At 38.1% G+C, this 23,185-nt stretch overlaps 2 protein-coding genes across 2 annotated transcripts; one reads left to right on the top strand and one right to left on the bottom strand.

Moving 5' to 3' along the window:
- Positions 1–11,370: 11,370 nt before the first annotated feature.
- LOC127080837 (protein MAIN-LIKE 2-like) lies at positions 11,371–13,205 on the bottom strand. Its single transcript, XM_051021127.1, has 2 exons — positions 11,642–13,205; positions 11,371–11,557 (listed from the first exon to the last, which is right to left on the bottom strand). Exons 1-2 carry the CDS (start codon positions 12,298–12,300, stop codon positions 11,449–11,451), a joined length of 768 nt encoding a protein of 255 aa, XP_050877084.1. The 5' UTR covers positions 12,301–13,205; the 3' UTR covers positions 11,371–11,448.
- Positions 13,206–16,489: 3,284 nt separating this feature from the next.
- Positions 16,490–19,014, top strand: LOC127080836 (uncharacterized). Its single transcript, XM_051021126.1, has 2 exons — positions 16,490–17,059; positions 18,885–19,014. The coding sequence occupies exons 1-2, from the start codon at positions 16,958–16,960 to the stop codon at positions 18,966–18,968; spliced, it is 186 nt and encodes a 61-aa protein (XP_050877083.1). The 5' UTR covers positions 16,490–16,957; the 3' UTR covers positions 18,969–19,014.
- Positions 19,015–23,185: the final 4,171 nt, after the last annotated feature.

The raw sequence follows: 23,185 nt of genomic DNA, 5'->3' as shown, positions 1-23,185 counted from the left end.
CCACTCCTCGAGCAAGCCATTTCATTCTATGACATCGCCTTGACCTTTTTACCAATGAGGCATGGACATTCTGGGCCATTCCCTATGGTGCCTGGATAATTGAAATGTTTTATTATAGGAGTCGATTATTTCACAAAGTGGATAGAAGTGGAGATTGTTACCAAAATTACAACAGAAAGAATTCGAAACTTCTATTGGAAAAAAAATCATGTGCATGTTCGGGCTATAAGGCGTCATCATATCAGACAATGGAACTCAGTCCGCCAGCACCACAGTTAATGACTTTTTCCGCAAACTGGGAGTGCAAACAAAGTTCGTCTTTATCTTCCATCCAAAGATCAATGGATGACCAGGGTTAGAAAACAAGGTGATCTTAAAAGGGATCAAGAAAAAATTTGATGATGTCAAAGGGTTATACATTGAATTACTTCATGAGATATTATAGTCGTATCATACCACCCTCATTGAACTACCAAGGTGACTCCCTTCACCATGGTATATGTAGAAGATTATATGTTACCCGTAGAGAGAAACACACCCAGATGGTGACATTCTCAATTTAACCCCAAAGTGAACAAGTCAGCACTGAGGTGCGTTGTCGTTCTAATCGATGAAATCAGAGATGTTGCCTACATCCGAGAGTTCACCGCCAAGTAAATGGAGGCCAAAAGATACAACTATAAGGTAATGTCGTGGTAAATGCAAGAAAGTAACTTGGTGTTAAGACAACTTATTGTGCCTGTTCAACATGGAAATTTGTAGCCCAACTGAAAAAGGTCATATCACATATTCTAGAAGCTAACATATGAAGCATATACGATGGAGCATTTGGATGGGCGGCTCGTCCCCTAGACTTGGAACTCCACCCGCTTAAAATATTATTATAACTAAGTTATTTGCGAGTTATCAGAAGAGGCGTGTTGTCCACCTTTGTATGAATTTTCTGAATATTTACGAGTAAGAAGAATATTTTGGTTTCACTTTTAAGTATATTAGACTTCACGAGATAAATCATTGTCGCCTCTTAAGGCAATATAACTATGTTAAACTTCCACTATAAGATCCTTTCCACCTCCTAAGGCAATACATGAATCTTGGATTTCCACAAGAAGATTCTTGTCGCCTCTTAAGACAATATTAACACACTTGACTTTCAAAGGAAGATCTTTTGCGCCTCTTAAGGCAATATAAGCATGTTGGACTTCCATTAGAAGATCATTTCTGTCTCTTAAGGCAATACATACACAAATGAGGGACTTCCACATGAAGAATTTTTCCGCCCTCATGGGCAACATGAGATGTTATATATGGAATGATTACCTCATTTAAACACCTCACTTGAGGGACTAAGGGTTTTATCAGACAAGCTCATCTACGTGTCTCACATACGGGACTCGACTAAGGGTCTCATCATAAAAGCTCATCTAAGCGTCTCGCCTTAGGGACACAACTAAGAGTCTTATTAGACAGGCACATATAAATAAATTTCATGAGGGACTCGACTAAAGGTCTCATTAGAAAGGCCCATCTAAATGCCTTCACTAAGGGACTCAACTAAGGATCTCATCAGACAGGCTCATCTAAGCGACTTATCTGAGGGACTCGACTAATATTTTCATCAGATAGACTTATATAAATGCCTCACCTGAGGGGGACTCGAATAAGAGACTCACCAGACAGACTCATCTAAACGCTCACCCGAGGGACTTGGCTATGAGTTTCATAAGACATACTCATCTAAACGCCTCACCTAAGGGACTCAGCTAAAGGTCTCATCAGATAAGCTCATCTAAATGCCTTACTTGAGGGAGTAAACTAATAGTCTTATCATACACACTCATCTAAATTTCTTTCCTGAGGGACTTGATTAAGGGTCTCCTCAAACAAGCGCATCTAAGCGCCTCGCCTGAGGACTCGATTAAGAGTTTCATCAGACAGACTCATCTAAACGCATCACCCGAGGGAATCGACTAAGAGTTTCATCACATAGGCTTCTATAGATGCCTCGTCGGATCGGCTAAGGGTCTCATCAGACATGTGCATCTAAGCGCCTCGCCTAAGGGACTCAACTAAGTCTCATCAGACATGCTCGTTAGAGCACATCGCTTGCATGCCTAAGCTCCCCCGACACAAAGTTAATTTAACACTCCGCCATTTACCAAGCCCTCGTGTTTGAGGGACTGTGTAATGATATATTTTTAAAGGTATATAAAGGAGACTATATGGTATCTCTTATATCCTGGAGATGCCTCCCACGACCCATATTACTCGTCCAAAGTGGGAAGACGTAGAAGGTGAGATGTCTTGGTCATAAGCGGTGCATAAAAAGAGTATAGGGAATAACTCACGTCTCCCTAGGAAATAGTAATTCTACAGTTCACTCCCCTTTACTAGCAGTTTCTATTTTCGAGAAACCCCAAAAATCCAGGTCCACGAGCCTCTATAAATACTCCGATCAAAGATGGAGAAGACAAATCTTATATACAGAGAAAACACCCATAAACAGAGCTTATCACCATCATGAGTTTGCTTTAACCCCACAGAAATATTAAAGCCTCTGACAAGTACACCTCCTATCAAAGCAACTTGTATATGAGATGTACCATTCACCTAAAAAATGTTATTCACACAATCTAAATCCGTATGATCTTTAAACCTTCTAACAAGGCAAGAGGAAGCGAACCATGCTTGACTCCTAGAAGGAACAGGCTAAAAACCATTTGAAACCCCCAATAATGGAGGAACCATATCTAATGGGGGAGGAAAATCACTAAACCGTCCATTCCGACCACCGGAAAATCACTAAGCTTTTGATAGATCACTCTGAACCATCTTTCTCACCCCTTCCCCTTCAAACCTACTAAACCTTGACCTTGAAGCCTCCAAGCCAAACGTTCTCCATTTGAACCTCTAACAAACCCCACATTGGCTACCTCCTTAAAGTGAACAAACCCAAACATGTTATCATGTTTATTATATTTCATTAAAATATAAACATCTCAAGTTGAACCAAATTGCGAGAACAAACTGCACAACTCCCACTCTTGAGCATCATCACTGAAATTAATGAAGAAGAAAAAGACTCACCCTCTCTCATTTGGTCGAACAAATCTTGGAATCCTTCTACATGAAGCCATGGAGCCAAGGAAGACATGAGAACCAATGCAAATGAAATAATGCAAATGATTTAATGTTTATGTATACTACACGAGTTTAAATTCCTAAGACTAACCTCCATAACACAAGACTGAGATACCAATCCCAATTGTAAAACCTAAGAAGTTGGCTACTGAAACACTAACCTGGCCAGTTTAAACTAAATTAAATGAATGAAGAAGATGCAAGATGAAAACAAATGAAAGAGCTTGATGCAACAACAAATACAATGACGTGAAGCTTGAGTGGAAATTTCCATGACAATCAAGAAAAATCACAATTCAAAATACATGTTCAAGAAGATGCCCTAAAACTCTTTTATTTGGAATTGATACACATTTATGTTGTGCAGGATTGCAAGCCAAATTATCCCTTCAAGCTCATACGCTTAGTTGAGTCATAATCCCGACCCTCGTCTTCAGTGAGTTGGATTCTCCCTCCAAGCTCTTACCCTTTGTTAAGTGAGAATTTAAGTTCTCAACTTCGCATAATGTCAAATTTCCCTCCAAGTTCTTATCCTTGGATAATTGAGAATCTCGTCTCTCAACTTCAATAGGTCGGATTCTTCCTCCAAGCTCTCATGCTTGGTTGAGTGAGAATCTTGAACCTAGAATTCAACAAGTTGAATTCCCTCTCCAAATTCATACGCTTGGATAAGTGGGAATCTCATTCCTCTGTGATACATCCACTTCTCAACTAACCACCAAGCTATTGGGTAAATGCTCCACTTCTACCTCGATCTGAGGATTACTCCCCAAGGCATGAACAAGAACATTTAAATATGGATCAATGGCTTATTCTCAGAGATGTTGGAATGTCAATAACACCATACATGCAAAAGAGGGGAAAAATAAGAACAAAGCACAATCTTAAAAGGTCAACATCGTCTTTGACGATGACAACGAAAATGCTTAAAGCCAAAATGATTATGTTCATAAATCAATTTCATCCTCATATAGTAGATTGATCCCGATAAAACACTAGATTCAAATTCGATAAAACACTGGATTCAAATTATGCCATGATATTCAAATTGACTCAAGCCCAATACCACACCTTCAAACTTATATAAGCTTAATATGGTACAAAATTTCGACTATAAAAACCTCACAACCAACACTAACTTATTTTTCGAAGTGTTTTAGGATATATTCTTGCCGATCGAACAACATCATCCCAGATGATCTACACACTATATTGTGAATCAGAACAGGTTTTAATTATTTTATTATAACCAAAAATAAATCAGTAGCTAGTTTCATAAGAATATAGTTATGCGAAGTTCATTAAACTAGTTAAAATGGATTGCACCATATGTCTCAAGGTTTATATTATGAGGCTGATAATTATATTTTATGTTAGTTTTAATTTAAGCATTGATGAATTGTAAAACAAAATTGGTGAATTAGTGCATGTCGTCCACATGAATATTTTACAAAAATAGCCCATTTTTCAAGGAAATTCCCAAAATACCTCTGGTTTCAAAAAAAATCTCAAACTACCCCACTTTTAGGAGGAGTCGCCAATTGAATTGGAGACTCCTCTTAAAAATTGAATGAAGGCGCCAATTGGATTGGCTAGGGCAGGTGTCCTAGCCAATTGGATTGTCGCCCCTGTGTAGGACTTAAGAGGAGGCGCCAATTCAATTGGAGTCTCAGTGTAAAATGCTATTTTTTTGGTAAATGGTATACGTGATAGATAAATTTGATATAAGACCAATTGATATTAATAAAAAAATTCGTTTACACAAAGAAACCTAATGGTGATGACCGGGATCACCTAACCGACCTTCGGTCCCACATCCTCTAGCTACCCTAACCCGTGGCCCTAACCCACGTTGATGATTCGGTACCGGTGTTTGAGCATCTGAGGGGCCAGGAGCGTCACTACCAACTACAAGAGAAGCTTTGTTGAGGTAGTTAGACAAGTCGGCATAGTCTTCAGTATGCATCGATGGTGTACCGCCGTAGCTGAGCTCATGACCCATGCCAGAGAAGTTGGGATGTGGTTGACTCATTGATGGGCGACCGGGACGGTTGAAGGGAGACATGGGTGTGAACGATGCATCGAGGAAAGGTTGGAAAGGTTGTTGGGGTGTTTGGTAGAGATAAGGTTGTTGGATGTTTTGGTTTTGTGAGGTTTGGGTTTCTTGGCTACGGTAGGAGGAGAGGCGGTTGGTGTTGAATGATCGTTGGGTGTTCTGGCTTAGGCGACTTTGGTAGGGTGATGGGGTGGGTGCGAAGTGATGTTGAGTCTCAGGTTGATGGTCAATTTGTTGGTGGTGGTATGTGGTATGCTCTTGGTATTGGGGTTGGGTGTATGTAATGTTTTGGTTGTATGTTTGTGTGTTGGTTGAACGGAATGTTTGACGGACATGGAGTTGTGTGTATCCGGTCTGACACTGTTGTTGGGGGTTTGATGTTGAGGTGTCAGATGTGTAAGCCATCTGGCGTGGGTCGTACAAGTACATATCCTCGACGATGAACTGAAAACCAACCGATTTGTACCAAGCCATATAAGTACGACTTGGTTTTTCTTCAGTTGGCATGACTGCGTCAGTTAACACATGGTCATGACAGTGCTTCCATTTGCGACACTTCGATCTTGCGAAGCTTTGCCATGGATTGAAGTTCCATTGGTCGTTAACTTTGTGCAGATGCCATTCTCCTAGGCTAGTTGGGGGATCTGGGATATTTTAGGGCATACCGAACTGCAGCTTCACACGATCACTGTTGTGCATCTCCACAGTTGTGAATCGTATTATCGGTGTGCATGCAGTCCATACGACCGCGTCTTCAGCGTTGACTTGATGGTCATGATCCAAATTAAGGTATGGACGCCAAATGAACTGAATGAAGGAGAATTTGCGGTCCAAAACGCAGCGGAAATTAAAATTTCTCCTTTAGAGATCCTTACGAATGGTCATGATCAGTGATAGAATATTTACCTCTTGTGACGGTTGAAACCTTTGGTGCAGATCTCTTGTGACAATCAAAACTTTTGATGCAAATCCACGAAGCGATCACGAACGTTGAACGATGACAACGTCTCTACTCAGTCCACACGAACGGGTTCCTTCAATCTCAGTGCTAGCTGGTACGAATGAAGGCTTTGAGTGAGAGAGAGAGAGTGAGAGAAAACGAAAATAATGCAACCGCAATGAATGCTTCTGCACAAGGGTTCTATTTATAGAACCACTTGTGTGGGCTTCAAGCTAAAAAGCCCACTTAAGTGTAATTTGGCCCATATCTTATAATATGCCCAAAATCACTTAAGCCCATGGTACCTTACCATATTTCGTATTCTACTCAAGTACACCGTACCTTACGATGTTCTATAACTCACTTAAGGGCACCGTACCTTACGGTATTCCTTAGTTACTCTATCTCTCATCAATCCGTCCTTTGTGTGTGACCCTGTAGGTTTTCGTGACGTTGGCAATTATATTAAATCACGCATTTAACATAATAAACAGTGAGCGGTATCTAGCAACACATCACTGCTACCCAAGACACGAAAATGTCAAGTGATCTGACAAAACCTTCTGTGATAATAATTATGTGTATAATTACCCTTTTGCCCTTATGTCTATATTGAACACAAGGCATAGACCGTGTCATCCTTGTCCAGTTCAATATTGGGCCCATAGACATTTATCCTGTTATGCAGGATGGGCAAATTCCATCTAGGTCACTCATGTCCCTCAACATGCTTTGTGGAGTACCCATCAACTGTCTTTATGGTTATCCAGTTACGGACAACGTTGGATCAGCAATAAAGCACTCGACTCTACATCTAGGATCCATAGTGGTTTCAGGTCGAAGAGTGGAATACACTATTATCACCATGAGAATAACTTATGACACTTTGCATAACGTTCTATATAGTATTCTCATAGCGGGTCAATCCAGTATAAATATTACTCCTAATATTCATACCTATGTTTAAGACTTGATAACTCTTTATCTATGATCCATGAGATGTGATCATCAGTCTACAAACATAATAGTCTTAATGCTTTAATGTTATCCCACTTCACACTAAAGCTCGACTACGGATACTTTAAGAATAGTGTCCTTATGTTTAATGTGTTCTCATGATTAAGTCACACTAAATACATTAAACGGACTATCTATTCCAGGGACTTTATTAATCAACCATAATAAAGAAAGAGCCTTTTATTATTAATAAATAATTCGATACAAGTACCAAAAAGTATTGGCCTCTAGGGCTTACACCAACAATCTCCCACTAGCACTAGAGCCAATCAGGCATACCCCTATGCCCATTGATCTAGTATGGCCATCATGCTTCTGCTGCGCAAGAGGCTTTGTCAGTGTGTCAGCTATATTGTCAAGTGTAGGTACTTTACATATTTTCACACAACGCCTAAGTATGTGTTTGGATCGTTGGTGAGATCTAGACTCCTTCGCCTGTGCGATAGCACCATTGTTATCATAATAGAGACCAATGGGATCCACAATGCTAAGGACTATGCCAAGTTCACTAATGAACTTCCTGATCCAAACAGCTTCCTTTGCTGCACTTGAGGCAGCATATACTCGGTCTTGGTTGTAGAATCAACAACTGTATCTTGCTTTGAACTTTTCAAGCTCACAGCGCCACCATTTAAGCAAAACACATAACCATTGGAATCATTCATATTAAAGCGTCTCAGCACCTTGTCTATGTACTCTGACTCAGGCCGAGCATTTTATGATCTATCTCTATAGATTCTAATTCCTAATATATAGGCTGCTTCACCTAGGTCCTTCATAGAAAAGCATTTCCCCAACCAAGACTTTACTTGTTGCAGGGCAGGGATATCGTTTCCAATGAGTAATATGTCATCTACATATAATACCAGGAATACGATCATGCTCCCACTAACCTTCTTGTAGACACAAGGCTCATCTTCGTTCTTGATGAATCCATATTGTTTTACTATTTCATCAAAACTAAGATTCCATGAGTAGGTCACAGGCTCATCCTGATCCATGAGTAATACATCACCTTGATCCATATATCTCAGGTAGGTGACGTATCCTGCCTGACCTACGCTGTTCTTGTCCTACTTGAGCAGATTACTCTTACACAACTACTTGTGTTTCCTGCTCTAATTCCTCCATAGGTGTATCGATACTTTGTGATTCTTGAATTTCTTCAAGTTTTACTTTCCTCCCACTGATTCCTTTGGAATTAAAATCCCTTTCTAGGAAAACTCAAGTTCGAGCGACAAACACTTTGCCCTCAGAAGGATTGTAGAAATGATATCCTCTTGTTTCTTTTAGGATACCCCACAAATAAGCATTTGTCAGATTTGGACTCAAGCTTAGTTGAAATTTGTCGTTTCACATAAACTTCGCAACCCCAAATCTTCATGTAAGACATATGTGGTCTCTTACCACTCCATATCTCATATGGTGTCTTATCAACCTTTTGGATGGAACACGGTTAAGTGTGTAAGCTGTTGTCAATAGTGCATGTCCGCAAATGGAGTTTGGAAGATCAGCGCGACTCATCATGGATTTAACTCATTAGGTTTCATCCTTTTAGTATTAATGTTATAAGTTGGCATTATGAGATCAAGGACATATAGTCCATTGCTCATTTGTGCAGTAGCATAGAATATATCATTCAAATAAATTGAGCAACAATTGTTCTTTATTATAAATGAAAAACCAAACTTGTCCAAACAAGAAATGGAAATAATATTCCTGCTAATTGCAGATACATAATAACAGTTCTCTAACTGAATTATAAAACCACTAGGTAAAGTTAATAAGATCCTACGGCTAAAGTAGCAACCTTTGCTCCATTGCCAACTCGTAGGTCAACTTCACCTTTTGCCAAATCTCTACTCCCTTTCAGCCCCTGCACATTTGTACAAGTGTGAGAACCGCATCCAGTATCTAATACCCATGATGCAGAAGTAGATGAATTAATAACAAAAATACCTGAAGTTGAAGTCTCTACTCCATTTTTCTTATCTTCCAGGTACTTTGGGCAGTTTCTCTTCCAGTGTCCGGTCTTACCGCAATGGAAGCAGGTGCCTTCTTTTGCTATGCCTCCATTAGGCTTCAAAGCAGCAACGGTGGGTTTGGGTTTGACAACTTCCTTGCCCTTCCCTTTATCACCCTGCTTAGTGGGCCTTTTGTTCTGTCTCTTTCCATTTCCGATCATCAGAATGGACTTCCCTTTTGACTTCAGATTCTGCTCGGCAGTTCTTAACATGGCGAGCAGTTCAGGAAGAGATTTGTCCATATCAATCATATTGAAATTTAGGACAAATTGACTGAAACTACCTGGCAACGATTGCAAGATCAAATCAGTTGCAAGTTCCTTTTCGAGGGGAAAACCCAATCTCTCAAGGTTTTCCACATACCCAATCATCTTGAGTACATGGGGACCTACAGGGGCTCCCTCTGCTAACTTGCTTTGGAAAAGGGCTTTTGAAACTTCAAACCTCTCATGCCTTGCTTGCTCTTGATAGAGCAACTTCAGGTGTTCGATCATATCGAACGCTGACATGTTCTCATGTTGCTTTTGCAATTCTGAGTTCATGGTAGCCAGCATGAGACAAGCAGTTTCATTGGCATCATCGACATGCTTCTTATAAGCATCTCTTTCTGCCTTAGGTGCAGAACTAGGAGGTTCCTCTTCAGGAATAGGTGTCTCCAAGACATACAACTTTTTATCATGTTTGAGGACAATCCTCAGGTTTCGGTGCCAATCCAGAAAATTTGTCCCAGACAATTTTTCCTTGTCAAGGATTGATCGCAAGATGTTGTTAGAGGTGTTTGCTGTCATGGTTACGTAAGTGGCTCTGATACCACTGAAGGAGAATTTGCGGTCCAAAACGCAGCGGAAATTAAAATTTCTCCTTTAGAGATCCTTACGAATGGTCATGATCAGTGATAGAATATTTACCTCTTGTGACGGTTGAAACCTTTAGTGCAGATCTCTTGTGACAATCAAAACTTTTGATGCAAATCCACGAAGCGATCACGAACGTTGAACAATGACAACGTCTCTACTCAGTCCACACGAACGGGTTCCTTCAATCTCAGTGCTAGCTGGTACGAATGAAGGCTTTGAGTGAGAGAGAGAGAGTGAGAGAAAACGAAAATAATGCAACCGCAATGAATGCTTCTGCACAAGGGTTCTATTTATAGAACCACTTGTGTGGGCTTCAAGCTAAAAAGCCCACTTAAGTGTATTTTGGCCCATATCTTATAATATGCCCAAAATCACTTAAGTCCATGGTACCTTACCATATTTCGTATTCTACTCAAGTACACCGTACCTTACGATGTTCTATAACTCACTTAAGGGCACCGTACCTTACGGTATTCCTTAGTTACTCTATCTCTCATCAATCCGTCCTTTGTGTGTGACCCTGTAGGTTTTCGTGACGTTGGCAATTATATTAAATCACGCATTTAACATAATAAACAGTGAGCGGTATCTAGCAACACATCACTGCTACCCAAGACACGAAAATGTCAAGTGATCTGACAAAACCTTCTGTGATAATAATTATGTGTATAATTACCCTTTTGCCCTTATGTCTATATTGAACACAAGGCATAGACCGTGTCATCCTTGTCCAGTTCAATATTGGGCCCATAGACATTTATCCTGTTATGCAGGATGGGCAAATTCCATCTAGGTCACTCATGTCCCTCAACATGCTTTGTGGAGTACCCATCAACTGTCTTTATGGTTATCCAGTTACGGACAACGTTGGATCAGCAATAAAGCACTCGACTCTACATCTAGGATCCATAGTGGTTTCAGGTCGAAGAGTGGAATACACTATTATCACCATGAGAATAACTTATGACACTTTGCATAACGTTCTATATAGTATTCTCATAGCGGGTCAATCCAGTATAAATATTACTCCTAATATTCATACCTATGTTTAAGACTTGATAACTCTTTATCTATGATCCATGAGATGTGATCATCAGTCTACAAACATAATAGTCTTAATGCTTTAATGTTATCCCACTTCACACTAAAGCTCGACTACGGATACTTTAGGAATAGTGTCCTTATGTTTAATGTGTTCTCATGATTAAGTCACACTAAATACATTAAACGGACTATCTATTCCAGGGACTTTATTAATCAACCATAATAAAGAAAGAGCCTTTTATTATTAATAAATAATTCGATACAAGTACCAAAAAGTATTGGCCTCTAGGGCTTACACCAACACTGAAATGTAAAAGAAGATTGGATTATAGTCAAGGTAGAAGAAGTTAACAAAATATAACGAAATAATTAAGTTATTTTCCTTACGTCTGTCAGTCGAAGGTGATCCAACAGGTTGCGATACTGAGTAATACAGTGTCTTGGACATCTGTTGTAACTCATACCACGTGCAGACCATCTACACGAAAAAGTCAAAAAATATTAGTTAGAGATAATAATCTTTAAAGAAGTAAGTAAAGATATAAGAATTTAAACAACTTACTTTTGTGCATACATAAATGTGAAAGGGTTGTTGTTGACGGGTGCTAGGGACGGTAGTCTTGACCAACCCCATGTTTGTAGCAAAACAGCACATCCAGAAAATGTAGATGTGTCTTTGTGTGAGTTTTTGCACAAGGAGCTATAGAGATAGGCTAGACAAGCAGATCCCCAACTGTAACTTCCTATTCTATTTACATGTCTAAGTAAAGGTAAATACATAATATGCATGCTAGAACCACTACCTTCGGGAAATAAAAACGAGCCAATTAACAGCATAATGTAACACCTAATTTTTATTATTTGAGCATCTTCGGTAGAATGCTCATCTAAGTATAAACTATTATAGTACGACTTAAGGCATGAAAGTAGTATACCTTGACCTCTTGCGTTATCATCTAACAAATCAGTCTTCAAGAGATCCATGCAAATTGAATTCGCATAGTTGGTTTTACCATTAACAACCTTACCTTCAATGGGTAGTCCCAAAAGCATGTAGACGTCTTCTAACGTCACGGTACACTCACCGGTTGGGAACCAAAATGTGTGTGTCTCTGATCTCCATCTTTCGCATAAAACTAGAATGAATTTGCTATCTACGGACCAAGATAAAATCTTGCTTATATGACCAAAACCGACGAGTTCAACATAAGGTTGAATCATCGGGTCCACATGGACATATTCGTCGACCCGAGTTCGGAACCTTGATACATCCTATAAAAGAAAGAGCAAAAAACTTGACTAAGTTGGTATGTTAAAATAAAAGGGGGTTGGTGAAGATGAAAGATAAAAAGTTAACAAAAGAAAAAACTTACATATGTTGCGATGTTTGCAACCGTTCCTCTATGTGATTCGCCCATTGTGAGGATAGACATTTTGTCGGGGGGTTGGTGTAGATGAAACTACAAGAAGTTATTGCATATGAAATTGTAGAAGAAGTATTGTAGAAGAAGTAATGAGAGTGATGGTGTGGAAGAAGTGTTGATGGAGTGGATGTATTTATAGGCAACTGGATGGGAGCATGAAAAGTTATGCTTGCATGGTGTCTCCACTTGAATTGGCGACCATGTACAACCTTTAAGAGGGGTCGCCGTTCAAATTGGCACCTCCATAGGGACATGCATGCAAGACCTAGGTCTGATTACTTGGTTTCGAGGTCTGAATGCATGCTTTGATAAGGCGTCTCCACTTGAATTGGCGCCCATGTGCAAGGAATGAGTGGAGGCGCCAATTCATTTGGAGTGTGTGTCTGCATGTCTGACATGTGGCTGTCATCTCTCTTGCATGCTGAACATTCCACTTCTTAGTAGCTTGCATGGTTGACACATCATTTCGGAGTAGCTTGCATGTGCGACACGTCACTTCGGAGTAGCTTGCATGTGCGATACGCCACTTCGAACTAGCTAGCATGTGAGACACTTCACTCCTCTATTTAAGTGTCTTACTATCAACATCCAAGACACTTCACTCACATCCATCTGCAGTAAGAAAATAGTTTTCATCTACACAATGTCATCTTCATCATTATATAGTGTCAATGTTCACTGCAACGGTGAAACATACGAGTCTGAGCTATATGGTTTTTGTTTTCGAAACACCGATACCATTATACTCACGATCAAGAGAAATGCAACCTTCTTGCATTTGAAAAAAATAATACAATCCTATATAGGATCGGGTATTGTGTCAAAGATCACATATCAAAATCCAATATTTTTTTAGAATAGTCAATGCAAGTATTTCCCCCTTAAGGTACGAGACGATGAAGATGTTGAATACATGTTTGTTAGTCATGAACATTCAGGCTGCAACTGTATTGAATTGTACATTACTCTTCAACCATGTATACCATCTCAACAGTCTCAACTAACCAATCAGGATGAATCTGGTGAATTTGATCCACAATGGTTAGATGAATGGCCAGAAGCAGAAGCAGAAGTGAACGTCGTTGATGAAGAAGAGGAGATTGAGATACAGGTTGATCACATGTTGAACAACGACGATGAAGATGATGATCAACCACCACCAATACCTCCTAGTCATGTTTACAACCCGCCTCAACATATGACAAATATGGATCTGCACGACGATGAAACATCCAACAGTGTTTTCTATAATCCGTATCCGAGATCAGAAGGCGAATTAAAGGTGGGAGACATGTTTCGTACCAAAGAAGAATGTGTTCTGGCTATCAAAAAATTCCACATGAACAACTCTGCTGATTTTATAGTGAAATGCACTGATTCTAGAAGGTATGTTATCGAATGTTGTAACATGCTTTGTAAGTTTCGTTTGGCTGCGTCTTACAAAAAGAAAAACGACTCTTGGGAGATCGCTTCAATAGACCCACCTCATAGTTGAATTACAACTGACGTAGAACAAGATCACCGTAAACTAAGCGCAGCGTTGATATGTCAAGACATTCTGCCGTTGGTTAATAAAGACCCACCAGTGAAGGTGAGTATAATTATATCCCATATCAAAACAACATATAATTATACTTCATCTTACAAGAAAGCCTGGATTGCGAGGACAAAGGCTGTTGAACAAGTTTTCGGCAACTGGGAGGATTCATACAAGGAATTGCCACGATTTTTATGGACACTAAAAACATATGTCCTAGGAACTGTGGCAATTATGGAGACATTGCCAGCGATGATGCCTGACGGAACATGTGCTACAGGTAATAGAATCTTTCACCGTCTCTTTTGGGCATTTGACCCGTGCATCAAAGGTTTCGCATTCTGCAAACCTATTATTCAAATTGATGGCACTTGGTTATACGACAAATACAAGGGTACTTTACTCATGGCGGTTGCACAAGACGACAACAACAATGTCTTTCCCATTGCCTTTGCTCTTGTTGAAGGTGAAACGACTGGTGGATGGGGTTTCTTTCTTCGACATCTCAGAATGCATGTGGCTCCATAAGCCAATCTCTCTTTGATTTCTGATAGACATGCCGCCATTGAGAGTGCCTACAACAACCATGACAACGGATGACATGATCCTCCTTCTACCCATGTCTATTGCATCAGACACATTGCACAAAACTTCATGTGTGCTATAAAAGATAAGAATCTTCGCAAGAAGGCGGTGAATGTTGGGTATGCTCTAAGTCAGCTGTCATTTCAATATTATCGTGATGAAATTAGACAGTCTAATGAAGACGCATGGAGATGGCTAAATAACATACCAGTAGAGCAGTGGACAAGGGCATTTGACAGAGGTTGTCGATGGGGCCACATGACAACAAACCTTGTGGAATGAATGAATGGGGTATTCAAAGGAATTCGAAATCTGCCGATAACTGCCTTGGTAAGATCGATCTATTATAGGTTGGCTTCTACGTTTGCAACCAGAGGTGAAAGATGGAGTGCAGTGTTAATGTTCGGGCAAGTATTCAGTGAGTGTTGCATGAAGGTCATGAAAGAGGAGAGCATCAAAGCTAGCACACACGCTGTAATAGTCTTTCACCGTCATAGGCAAAATTTCAGCGTCCAGGAAAAAATGGACCACAACGAGGGGAGACCAAATTTAACCCACACTGTTAGACTAAACAGAAGTTGGTGCGATTGTGGAAAATTCCAGGTCTTCCGTATACCTTGCTCCCATGTCATTGTCGCATGCACTTATACTCGTCAAGATGCTTACAGCCATTTATCTGATGTGTACAAGGCCGACACCGTCATGAATGTATATAATCAAAGCTTCTCGGTATACCAATGGAGGATTACTGACCTCCATATGAAGGTGATATTGTTTGACATAATGACAAGATGCGTAGAAAGAAAAAAGGAAGGCCAAACAACACACGTATCAGAACAGAGATGGATTCCACAGATAAAATGATAAGATTATGTAGTATCTGTCGTCAACCAGGACACAACAAGAACAACTGTCCCAATCGAGGAGCATCATCTAGGTCTTAAGCTTTTTGTAACATTGTATTTCTGTAACATTCAATCACTATATATCATTAAGTTTTTGTTACAACGAGGTTCACAACAAACATCAGTAAAAAAAATAAGCTATCTGAAAATAGAAATATTTTTAACTGATTACAACAATCAAATTGATGTCGTCTCGATCGAACATCATTTCCCTAACATCCTTATCAATCTTCATTCGCACCCAACCAAAGATACTGTCAAGTCTCTCAATACTTCTAATTTTTTCCCCTTCTGGTATTTTCCCATCTAACCAACGACCAACTCCCTCTTCAGTTGATCGAACGTAGTGATATTCCATAACAACATCAGAGATTTGTCTCTCGCATAAATCACCTTTTCATATCGGTGACGAACACCAAACATGATTGCCAAATGATTATTTGAGATGTGGAACAATGACTCACACAACACATCTATTTATAACACAAAAATAGCATTTTACACTGAGACTCCAATTGAATTGACGCCTCCTCTTAAGTCCTACACAGAGGCGCCAATCTAATTGGCTAGGGCACCTGCCCTAGCCAATCCAATTCGCGTCTCCATTCAATTTTTAAGAAGAGTCTCCAATTCAATTGGCGACTCCTCTTAAAAGTGGAATAGTTTGAGAATTTCTTTGAAACCATGGATATTTTAGAAATTTTCTTAAAAAAGTGGATTATTTTTGTAAAAAATTCTTTCCACGTCCGGTAAAGATTTCTTTTGAACTTTATATACAAAAATTGCTTTTAATAACTACTAAATAAGCACTTGAGACAAGAGCTCAAAGCAATCTAGTAGTACTTTAAAAGCGGATCACCTTTGGTATGGGAAGGAATTTAAAAAAAAGAACTTAAAAGAGAAAATATCTAGGGAGAAACACACTTGGGATCCAGGGGATTTAAAAATAAGTTAAGTTTATAACTTAATCCGGAAACATTATCACTGTAAATTTGTGAGAGGTACAAGTTAAGAATAACCTTTACACTGTTATATATGATGATTATCATTTACAATCTCACGAAATAGAGGATTGATTATCATTTGTTAAACTCATATTTATCATGTATGAATAATTTTTTTTTAAAACATCACACATATCTTACGTCTATTGAGCCTGCTCTTGTATGCAGATCAAGTATTTCAAGCTGTGAATATGGTCATCATATATAGATCAAATATACCTGTGCATTATCATTCTTGGTAAAGGATTACAATTGACACATTTATGGCTCGTTCAAGATATGGGAGGACGAAGTAAAATAATTCATGACAAAATCTCTGGTAAAAACAACCAGTAGACAACATTAAAATTAAAATCCAAAACGACGACATGTCTCAGCAGAAAACAACATAAATCTACTGTTATTCAGCTACCTGTCATTAACATGATCCAAAAATTCAAATTATTCTTCTCACTTCTCAATTTATTTTTGTTCAGGCTCTGGCTTCTCAAAGAAGGTCTTCTTCAAAAAGCCCCAAGGCTGCAAGTGATTTAAACAATAAAAAATGTATTAGAAGTTTAGAACTACACCGAGATTTAACAAGAAACCACATATGAAGACGTAATAAAAGCAAAATGTTACACATATCAACACAGATTACAAAAGTGGAGAAATTCATTTAAAAGCCATTTATGCCCAGAAAGGAAGGATGTTTAAGCCAAATTGTGGCAACATCCTCAAGATCATTGAAGACGGAGCCATTACCCTAGTCCTTTGGCTTTATCCTTGTGTATACAGATATGGAAGTTAAGTGCTGGACCCTTATGACCAAGGTAAATGCTAGAAGGAAAGGGATGGGAAATAGAGGGTTGACACATAAGGGTAAGGAAGACAAAATGGAAAGGCATCTTCATGTTGGTATGTCCAGAGCATGACCAAATGCTGAGCTTAAAAAGATTAGTGAGAGGTACAAGTTAAGATGGGGAGATATGAGAGTACAAAGGGGGAACGACAGGCAGTGCTCCGTAGGGGAATATTAGTAGACCTCACTTATGATGTGCCGTGATCAAAGTCTGGGTGTTTTTTCTAAGCAATGATTAACTTAACCCCTTTTCTGCCCTTTCCGTCCTCTTTTATGCTTGAAGATCAGCCTTCCGTGGTTTCTTTGGCAATTATCCCTGATTGTGTTCCTTTTCCCAGGTTTGTGGATTCACCACCAACTCAGATTGTTTTTCCCTTAGAAAGGAATAGTGCATGTTGAGTAAAAAGAGGATGGACTAAGCATTCAAATGTGGGCCGGATACCAGGTTCATATGATTGAATTCGGCAATTGTCATGTTTGGGCTTAAGGTTTAACCAGGAATTTTGATATAGTAAGTAGTCTATAACAGTCCAGGTAAACCATAGACATTAAGGGTTTGGGGTAGAGGACTGACAAATCTGAATAACCCGAATTATCTTTTCAGATTTGAAATTCCAGTTCTAGACTTCTAGTAAGGAGCTAGTCTCTCATGTTTTGTTGACAAAAAACAAACAGCATCATAGTTTGTGACATACAGCAATAATTCCATTAAAACATATCCGAATCAAAGAGTTGTGATCATTTCATTTATAAACCATATCTAGTAGACTAACTCTTCATCCTCGTGATTGAAGCAGGGGGGCAATGACTATGCCAAATTAACCAAAAAATGTACTCAATGAGACGCCTATCAAAAGATCTTATGAATCAACTTTTAATGAAATTTGGAGTATACTAACTTTCAACAGAAAAGAATTCCATCACCATCACAGACAAACAAAACCTGATATTAATCATCCATGCCAAACACGTTTGGTCCACCATAAAGCAGAACAAAAAGTTCAAAAGCTATGAAATAAAAATGCACAAGACATTGATTACGCATATCAAACAAACACCAAAGAATTTTATGACACAAAATTCAGGAGCAAATATTGTGATGTGCACAACAGATCTACGTGTTCGTGAAATTTATCATTTATGACATGATTGCAACTAATAAGCCATAAAGCCACTCTCCAGCACGTGATTGTGGATTCAACTAACAACAATGATAGGTCAATTTCATTGATTATCGGTCATTTCAATAAACAAAGGTCAAAAAGATAATAAACAAAAAAACAGAATATTGATTTCATGAATGAAGCAGGTAAAACATGAGTTTTGATAAGAATAAACAGATAATTGGGGATCGACAGCGAAATTTCAGATCTTCGCCGAACGTAAGGATCCAAACAAGGTATAGCGAACAAATTCTTCATGGAATAATCTTCCTAAGGAACCTTGAAAAGACAGAAAAAATGAGAATCTGAGATATGGAAGGAGAATAAAGATGATTACCTGGACAAGGTAGAGAGCGCCGGTGGCGGCGGTAACGCCCCACAAGGCGGCGGCTTTGACGTCGGAGGGTTGAATACGGATCTTCGCAGGTAAACCGGCCATTTTCCCAAATGTGAAATCTCGAATGCGAAAGAGAACCCTAGGAGCAGAACTTACAATTAATTCCAAATGGTCGGAGAATTATTATTATATACCAGCGTCTAAACATATTATTTATTTTTAATTTTATATTTAATTTAAAATTTAATTTTTGTAAAATATAATCATATCATATTGTATTTTTAATAAATAAATCAAAAATTTAATTGATATACATTGACAGTGTAAATTCTTTTTACATTATCAATTAATCACAATCATTAATTTATTTGAAATATTTGACTTTTATTTTAGACATTTAAAACACTGTCAATGTATCACAATTAATCTCATAAATCAATAGAACTCTAAAACCAAAACACTAAAAATACATTCTTACTCTCCCTTCACATATATGATTTATATATTTTTTTCATTTTGGATTGGTCCTAAAATACCATATTATATAATTACAAATTTCTACTGTCAAATAATTTATATATTTGGAGTAATGAGATATAAACAATGAAAAAAGTGAATGCAACAAAATCAAATTAATTTAGAAATATTAAGTATTAATAAATTAATTAGAAATGTAAAATTAAGACACTAAAAAGAGAATAGCATAATAGAAACAAATATATGAAAGTCAACAAAAAAATTGTCATTAAAAAAAATTAACAGCTTTTTTGAAAAAAGTGTAATTTAATTGAAAAAAAAAATAGATAATATTAACTCTCACAATGGTATAAAAAAACTCATAACTCAATCATAATTTATATTTTTTTTTATCGACAACAAATCAAACTTAAATATATTTTATATACATTCCCGTTTTTAAAAAAGAAAGAGATCAAATATATGTATTATACAAACCTTTATAATTCAAACCTCATTAAAAAATTATATATGAAGTTGATCTTGTGGTTCTAACTTTCCAATAAAATGCAATATAAGAGAAAAATGGTAGATTTTATCAACCATCTTTTGAAAATTAATATAAATTAAGAGATGCGATTTTTTTAAAAAAAAAAATCATTAATTTCAATTTAAATTCCTAAATAATCTATTTTTTAAAAAAATAATCAAAATAACCATCTTTCTTGACTGATGCGCCAGTTAAACTGGCGCATCCAATTAAGCTAGAGAGGAGGCACCATTAGCCTTGGCGCATGCATGCAGGTGCCACATGCATTGGCGCATGCATGTGTGCATGTGTGTATGCGCCACATGCATTGATGCATGTTTATGTGTGTGGAGCCTAGTGCTTTGGCGCATGCATGGTTTGCTTCTTCTATAAATACCACTCTCGCATCTCCATATTATTTCACACAACTTCTTACCCTCTTTCATTTTCCTTCAATTTCTTCAATCACCTTCAATTTTGTTTTTTTTTAATCATGTCTGAATACATTCACAAGAGAAATGATGATTTAATCTTTTCAGCAGTCGCACCTCCGATAAAGATTCGACTTTGGAATATAGATTCGTTTGAACGTCTTAATCGGACGCTGAACCGTTGGTTAGATGGAAAAATTGCAGATGGTGAAAGGATTGGAAGAATTCAATGGCTTGAGTCCACGTTCAACCAAAATGGAGAAGTGTGTGAATTGGTGGATATTAAGACTGACAAAGACGTTCACATGATGATCCATAATATGTTCAAAATTGTTTTGATGGTTGTAATCATTTAGTTATAGTAATGGTATTTTAATTGTTGTAGTTGTTTGTGTTGTTGTTTATGCGTTACTTGTGTGTTGAATGTGTTGTATTTGTTTGTGGTGGTATTTCCTCACAAAGTTATCATATGAAATAAATTTTGTTTTTAATATAAAGCAAAAGAGGTACATGTAAAATTATCTTGTTGTGCTCGTTCCAACACTAGGATAGTTAGTACGATTGTGACTTGGCTGACGACATGAACTATATAATCGAACCATTTTGTTCGCCGTATCCATTTCGGTTCGAATACAGATGTTGTTTTGGCGGCCCTTTTTCTTTCTTCATATAACTTCATTGTGCCAAAGAATGTCCCTTTGATATTCAGGCTAATAATCCTTTTTTGCAACAAATGAAAAACTAATTTTATAAACATTGGATAGGCTCATGACTTTGTAAACGTCAGATAGTAAGTATGATGGATTCCTTCGAACCTTTGAACATACTGCAATGACATGGGAGCAGGGCATACAAAAGGCTTGGAACTTTCCGTAGTCGCACCAACCTCTATCTAGTTCCACTTTGTATTGTCTCATCGGCATGCCTTCATTGTGATCCATGGACTCAACAACACTGTACCAACCTTTAGTACAGTCAAACACCGTGACCACGTGTATGTTAGCTTTGGCAGCTTTGTGTCTAATGAATTTCATTGAAGCATCATTGAACAATTGCCCAGATTGCAACACTGAATTCCATTTGGAACTTTGGTCTTAAACAACGTCCCTAGCCTGAAATAGGTTGCTTGCACTAAAGCGGTTATAGGTAGGTTTCGGATGCCTTTGAAGCCAGAGTTCATTGATTCCACAATATTTGTTGTCATGTGGCCCCAACATTGACCGTTGTTGTATGCCCTAGTCCCCTTCTTCAATGGAATAATGTCGATCCACCGTACTGCATCTGCGTTTGACAATTTGATGTATTCGTGGTAGTATTTGAAAGAAGGTTTTGTTAATGCGTAACTTGCATTGACAACCTTCTTCCGCAATGTTTTGTCTTTGATCTCCCGCATAAAATTTTGAGCGATATGTCTAATACATAAGACATGCGTCGACAGAGGATCCTATCAGCCATTATCAATGTTTTTGTATGCACTCACTATCGAAGGGTGTCAGTCAGAGATCAAACATAGTTAGGTTAAGGAGCAACGTGCAATCAGAGATTTCTTAGGAAAAAACTTCATCCCTCAGCAGTCTCCCCTTCAACTAGGGAAAAGGCAATTGGAAAAATGTTGTTGTTGCCATCTTGTGTCACCGCCATCATTAACATTCCTTTATATTTCCCATACAACCATGTACCATCAATTTGTATAATAGATTTACAGAAAGAAAAACCTTTGATGCATGGTTGATACGCCCATAAGAGACGGTGGAATATTCCATTTCCAATAGCACAAGTCCTATCTGGGGTATACGCCGACAACGTTTCCAACTTGACAATAGTCCCTGGAGCATACTGTTTAAGAGCCACCAAGTATTTTGGAAGTTGTTTGTAAGACTCCTCCCAATTGCCATACACTTTTTCAACCACCTTTGTCCTAGTTATCCAAGCCTTCCCGTATGATGGAGTTTAATTGTATAGTGTTACAATATGTGAGATTATTGTACTCACCTTTAATGATCGATTGTCGCTAATGACAAACAAAATTTCATCGCATATTAACTAAGAGCTAAGTTTTCGATGGTCTTGCATTCGGTTTGTGAGCATGCATGTGTGAACTGGACCCATGGATCCAATCTCCCAAGAATCACTCCTCTTCTGGTACGAAGTTGACAACCTGAAAAGACAACGCTCATTTCGACAATAATTCTTGTACCTCATTGCATTAGTTCGATCAACTCTGTAATAAGTTGATAGATTCATGCGATACTTTTTAATAACTTTTATACAATCTTCTTTTATGCAAAAGGTGTCTCCTTCTTTCAATGATCCTTGAATTTTCACATAAGGATTGTAAAATATATTTGATGAAGGTTCATTGGCACCCAAATTCAAGCTTGTCATGTGTTGAGATGGACAATATACATGACTAGCTAGTAATGGCTCCTCTTCTTCTTCATCGTTCACCATTGAATCAACCAATAACTCGACTTCTTCTTCTTCCTCATCTACAACATTGACCTCAGCTTGTTCATCGTCATCAGTTTCACAAAACACTTGTGACTGATCAATAAACTGAGACACTTGTTGTTGTGGTAATATATATAACTCTATATCGTTGTACCCAGATTGTTCATGACTGATAAACATATGATGAACATCGTCATCATCTCAAATCTTCAACTGGTAAAACTTTACCTGGTTGTCTGCAAACCACACTGTATTTTTATAGATGATTTGGCCCACAGGACTACACTTCAATTTCTTTTCTATTCTTTGTTTAAGATGTGGAAATTTTGATCATCGATTTATTGTACACCGAGTTACTTCTGTGTTGCAAAAACAAAAACCAAATAATTGATGCTTAAATATTTCACCTTCGGTATGGGCATTGATCATGTAATGTGGTGAGG

Source organism: Lathyrus oleraceus, chromosome 5 (genome assembly GCF_024323335.1).
Source record: "Lathyrus oleraceus cultivar Zhongwan6 chromosome 5, CAAS_Psat_ZW6_1.0, whole genome shotgun sequence".
NCBI lineage: Eukaryota > Viridiplantae > Streptophyta > Magnoliopsida > Fabales > Fabaceae > Lathyrus > Lathyrus oleraceus.
This window is presented reverse-complemented; position numbering and strand designations above follow the sequence as displayed.

Bases quoted from the DNA above. Each gene is read 5' to 3' on its own strand.
- LOC127080836 (XM_051021126.1), top strand. From the start codon at position 16,958: ATGATCCAAAAATTCAAATTATTCTTCTCACTTCTCAATTTATTTTTG. The intron at 17,060-18,884 runs GTGATTTAAACA...TACCTGGACAAG, and splicing joins AAAAAGCCCCAAGGCTGCAA to GTAGAGAGCGCCGGTGGCGG.
- LOC127080837 (XM_051021127.1), bottom strand. From the start codon at position 12,300: ATGATTCAACCTTATGTTGAACTCGTCGGTTTTGGTCATATAAGCAAG. The intron at 11,558-11,641 runs GTAAGTTGTTTA...TTTTTCGTGTAG, and splicing joins ACATTTATGTATGCACAAAA to ATGGTCTGCACGTGGTATGA.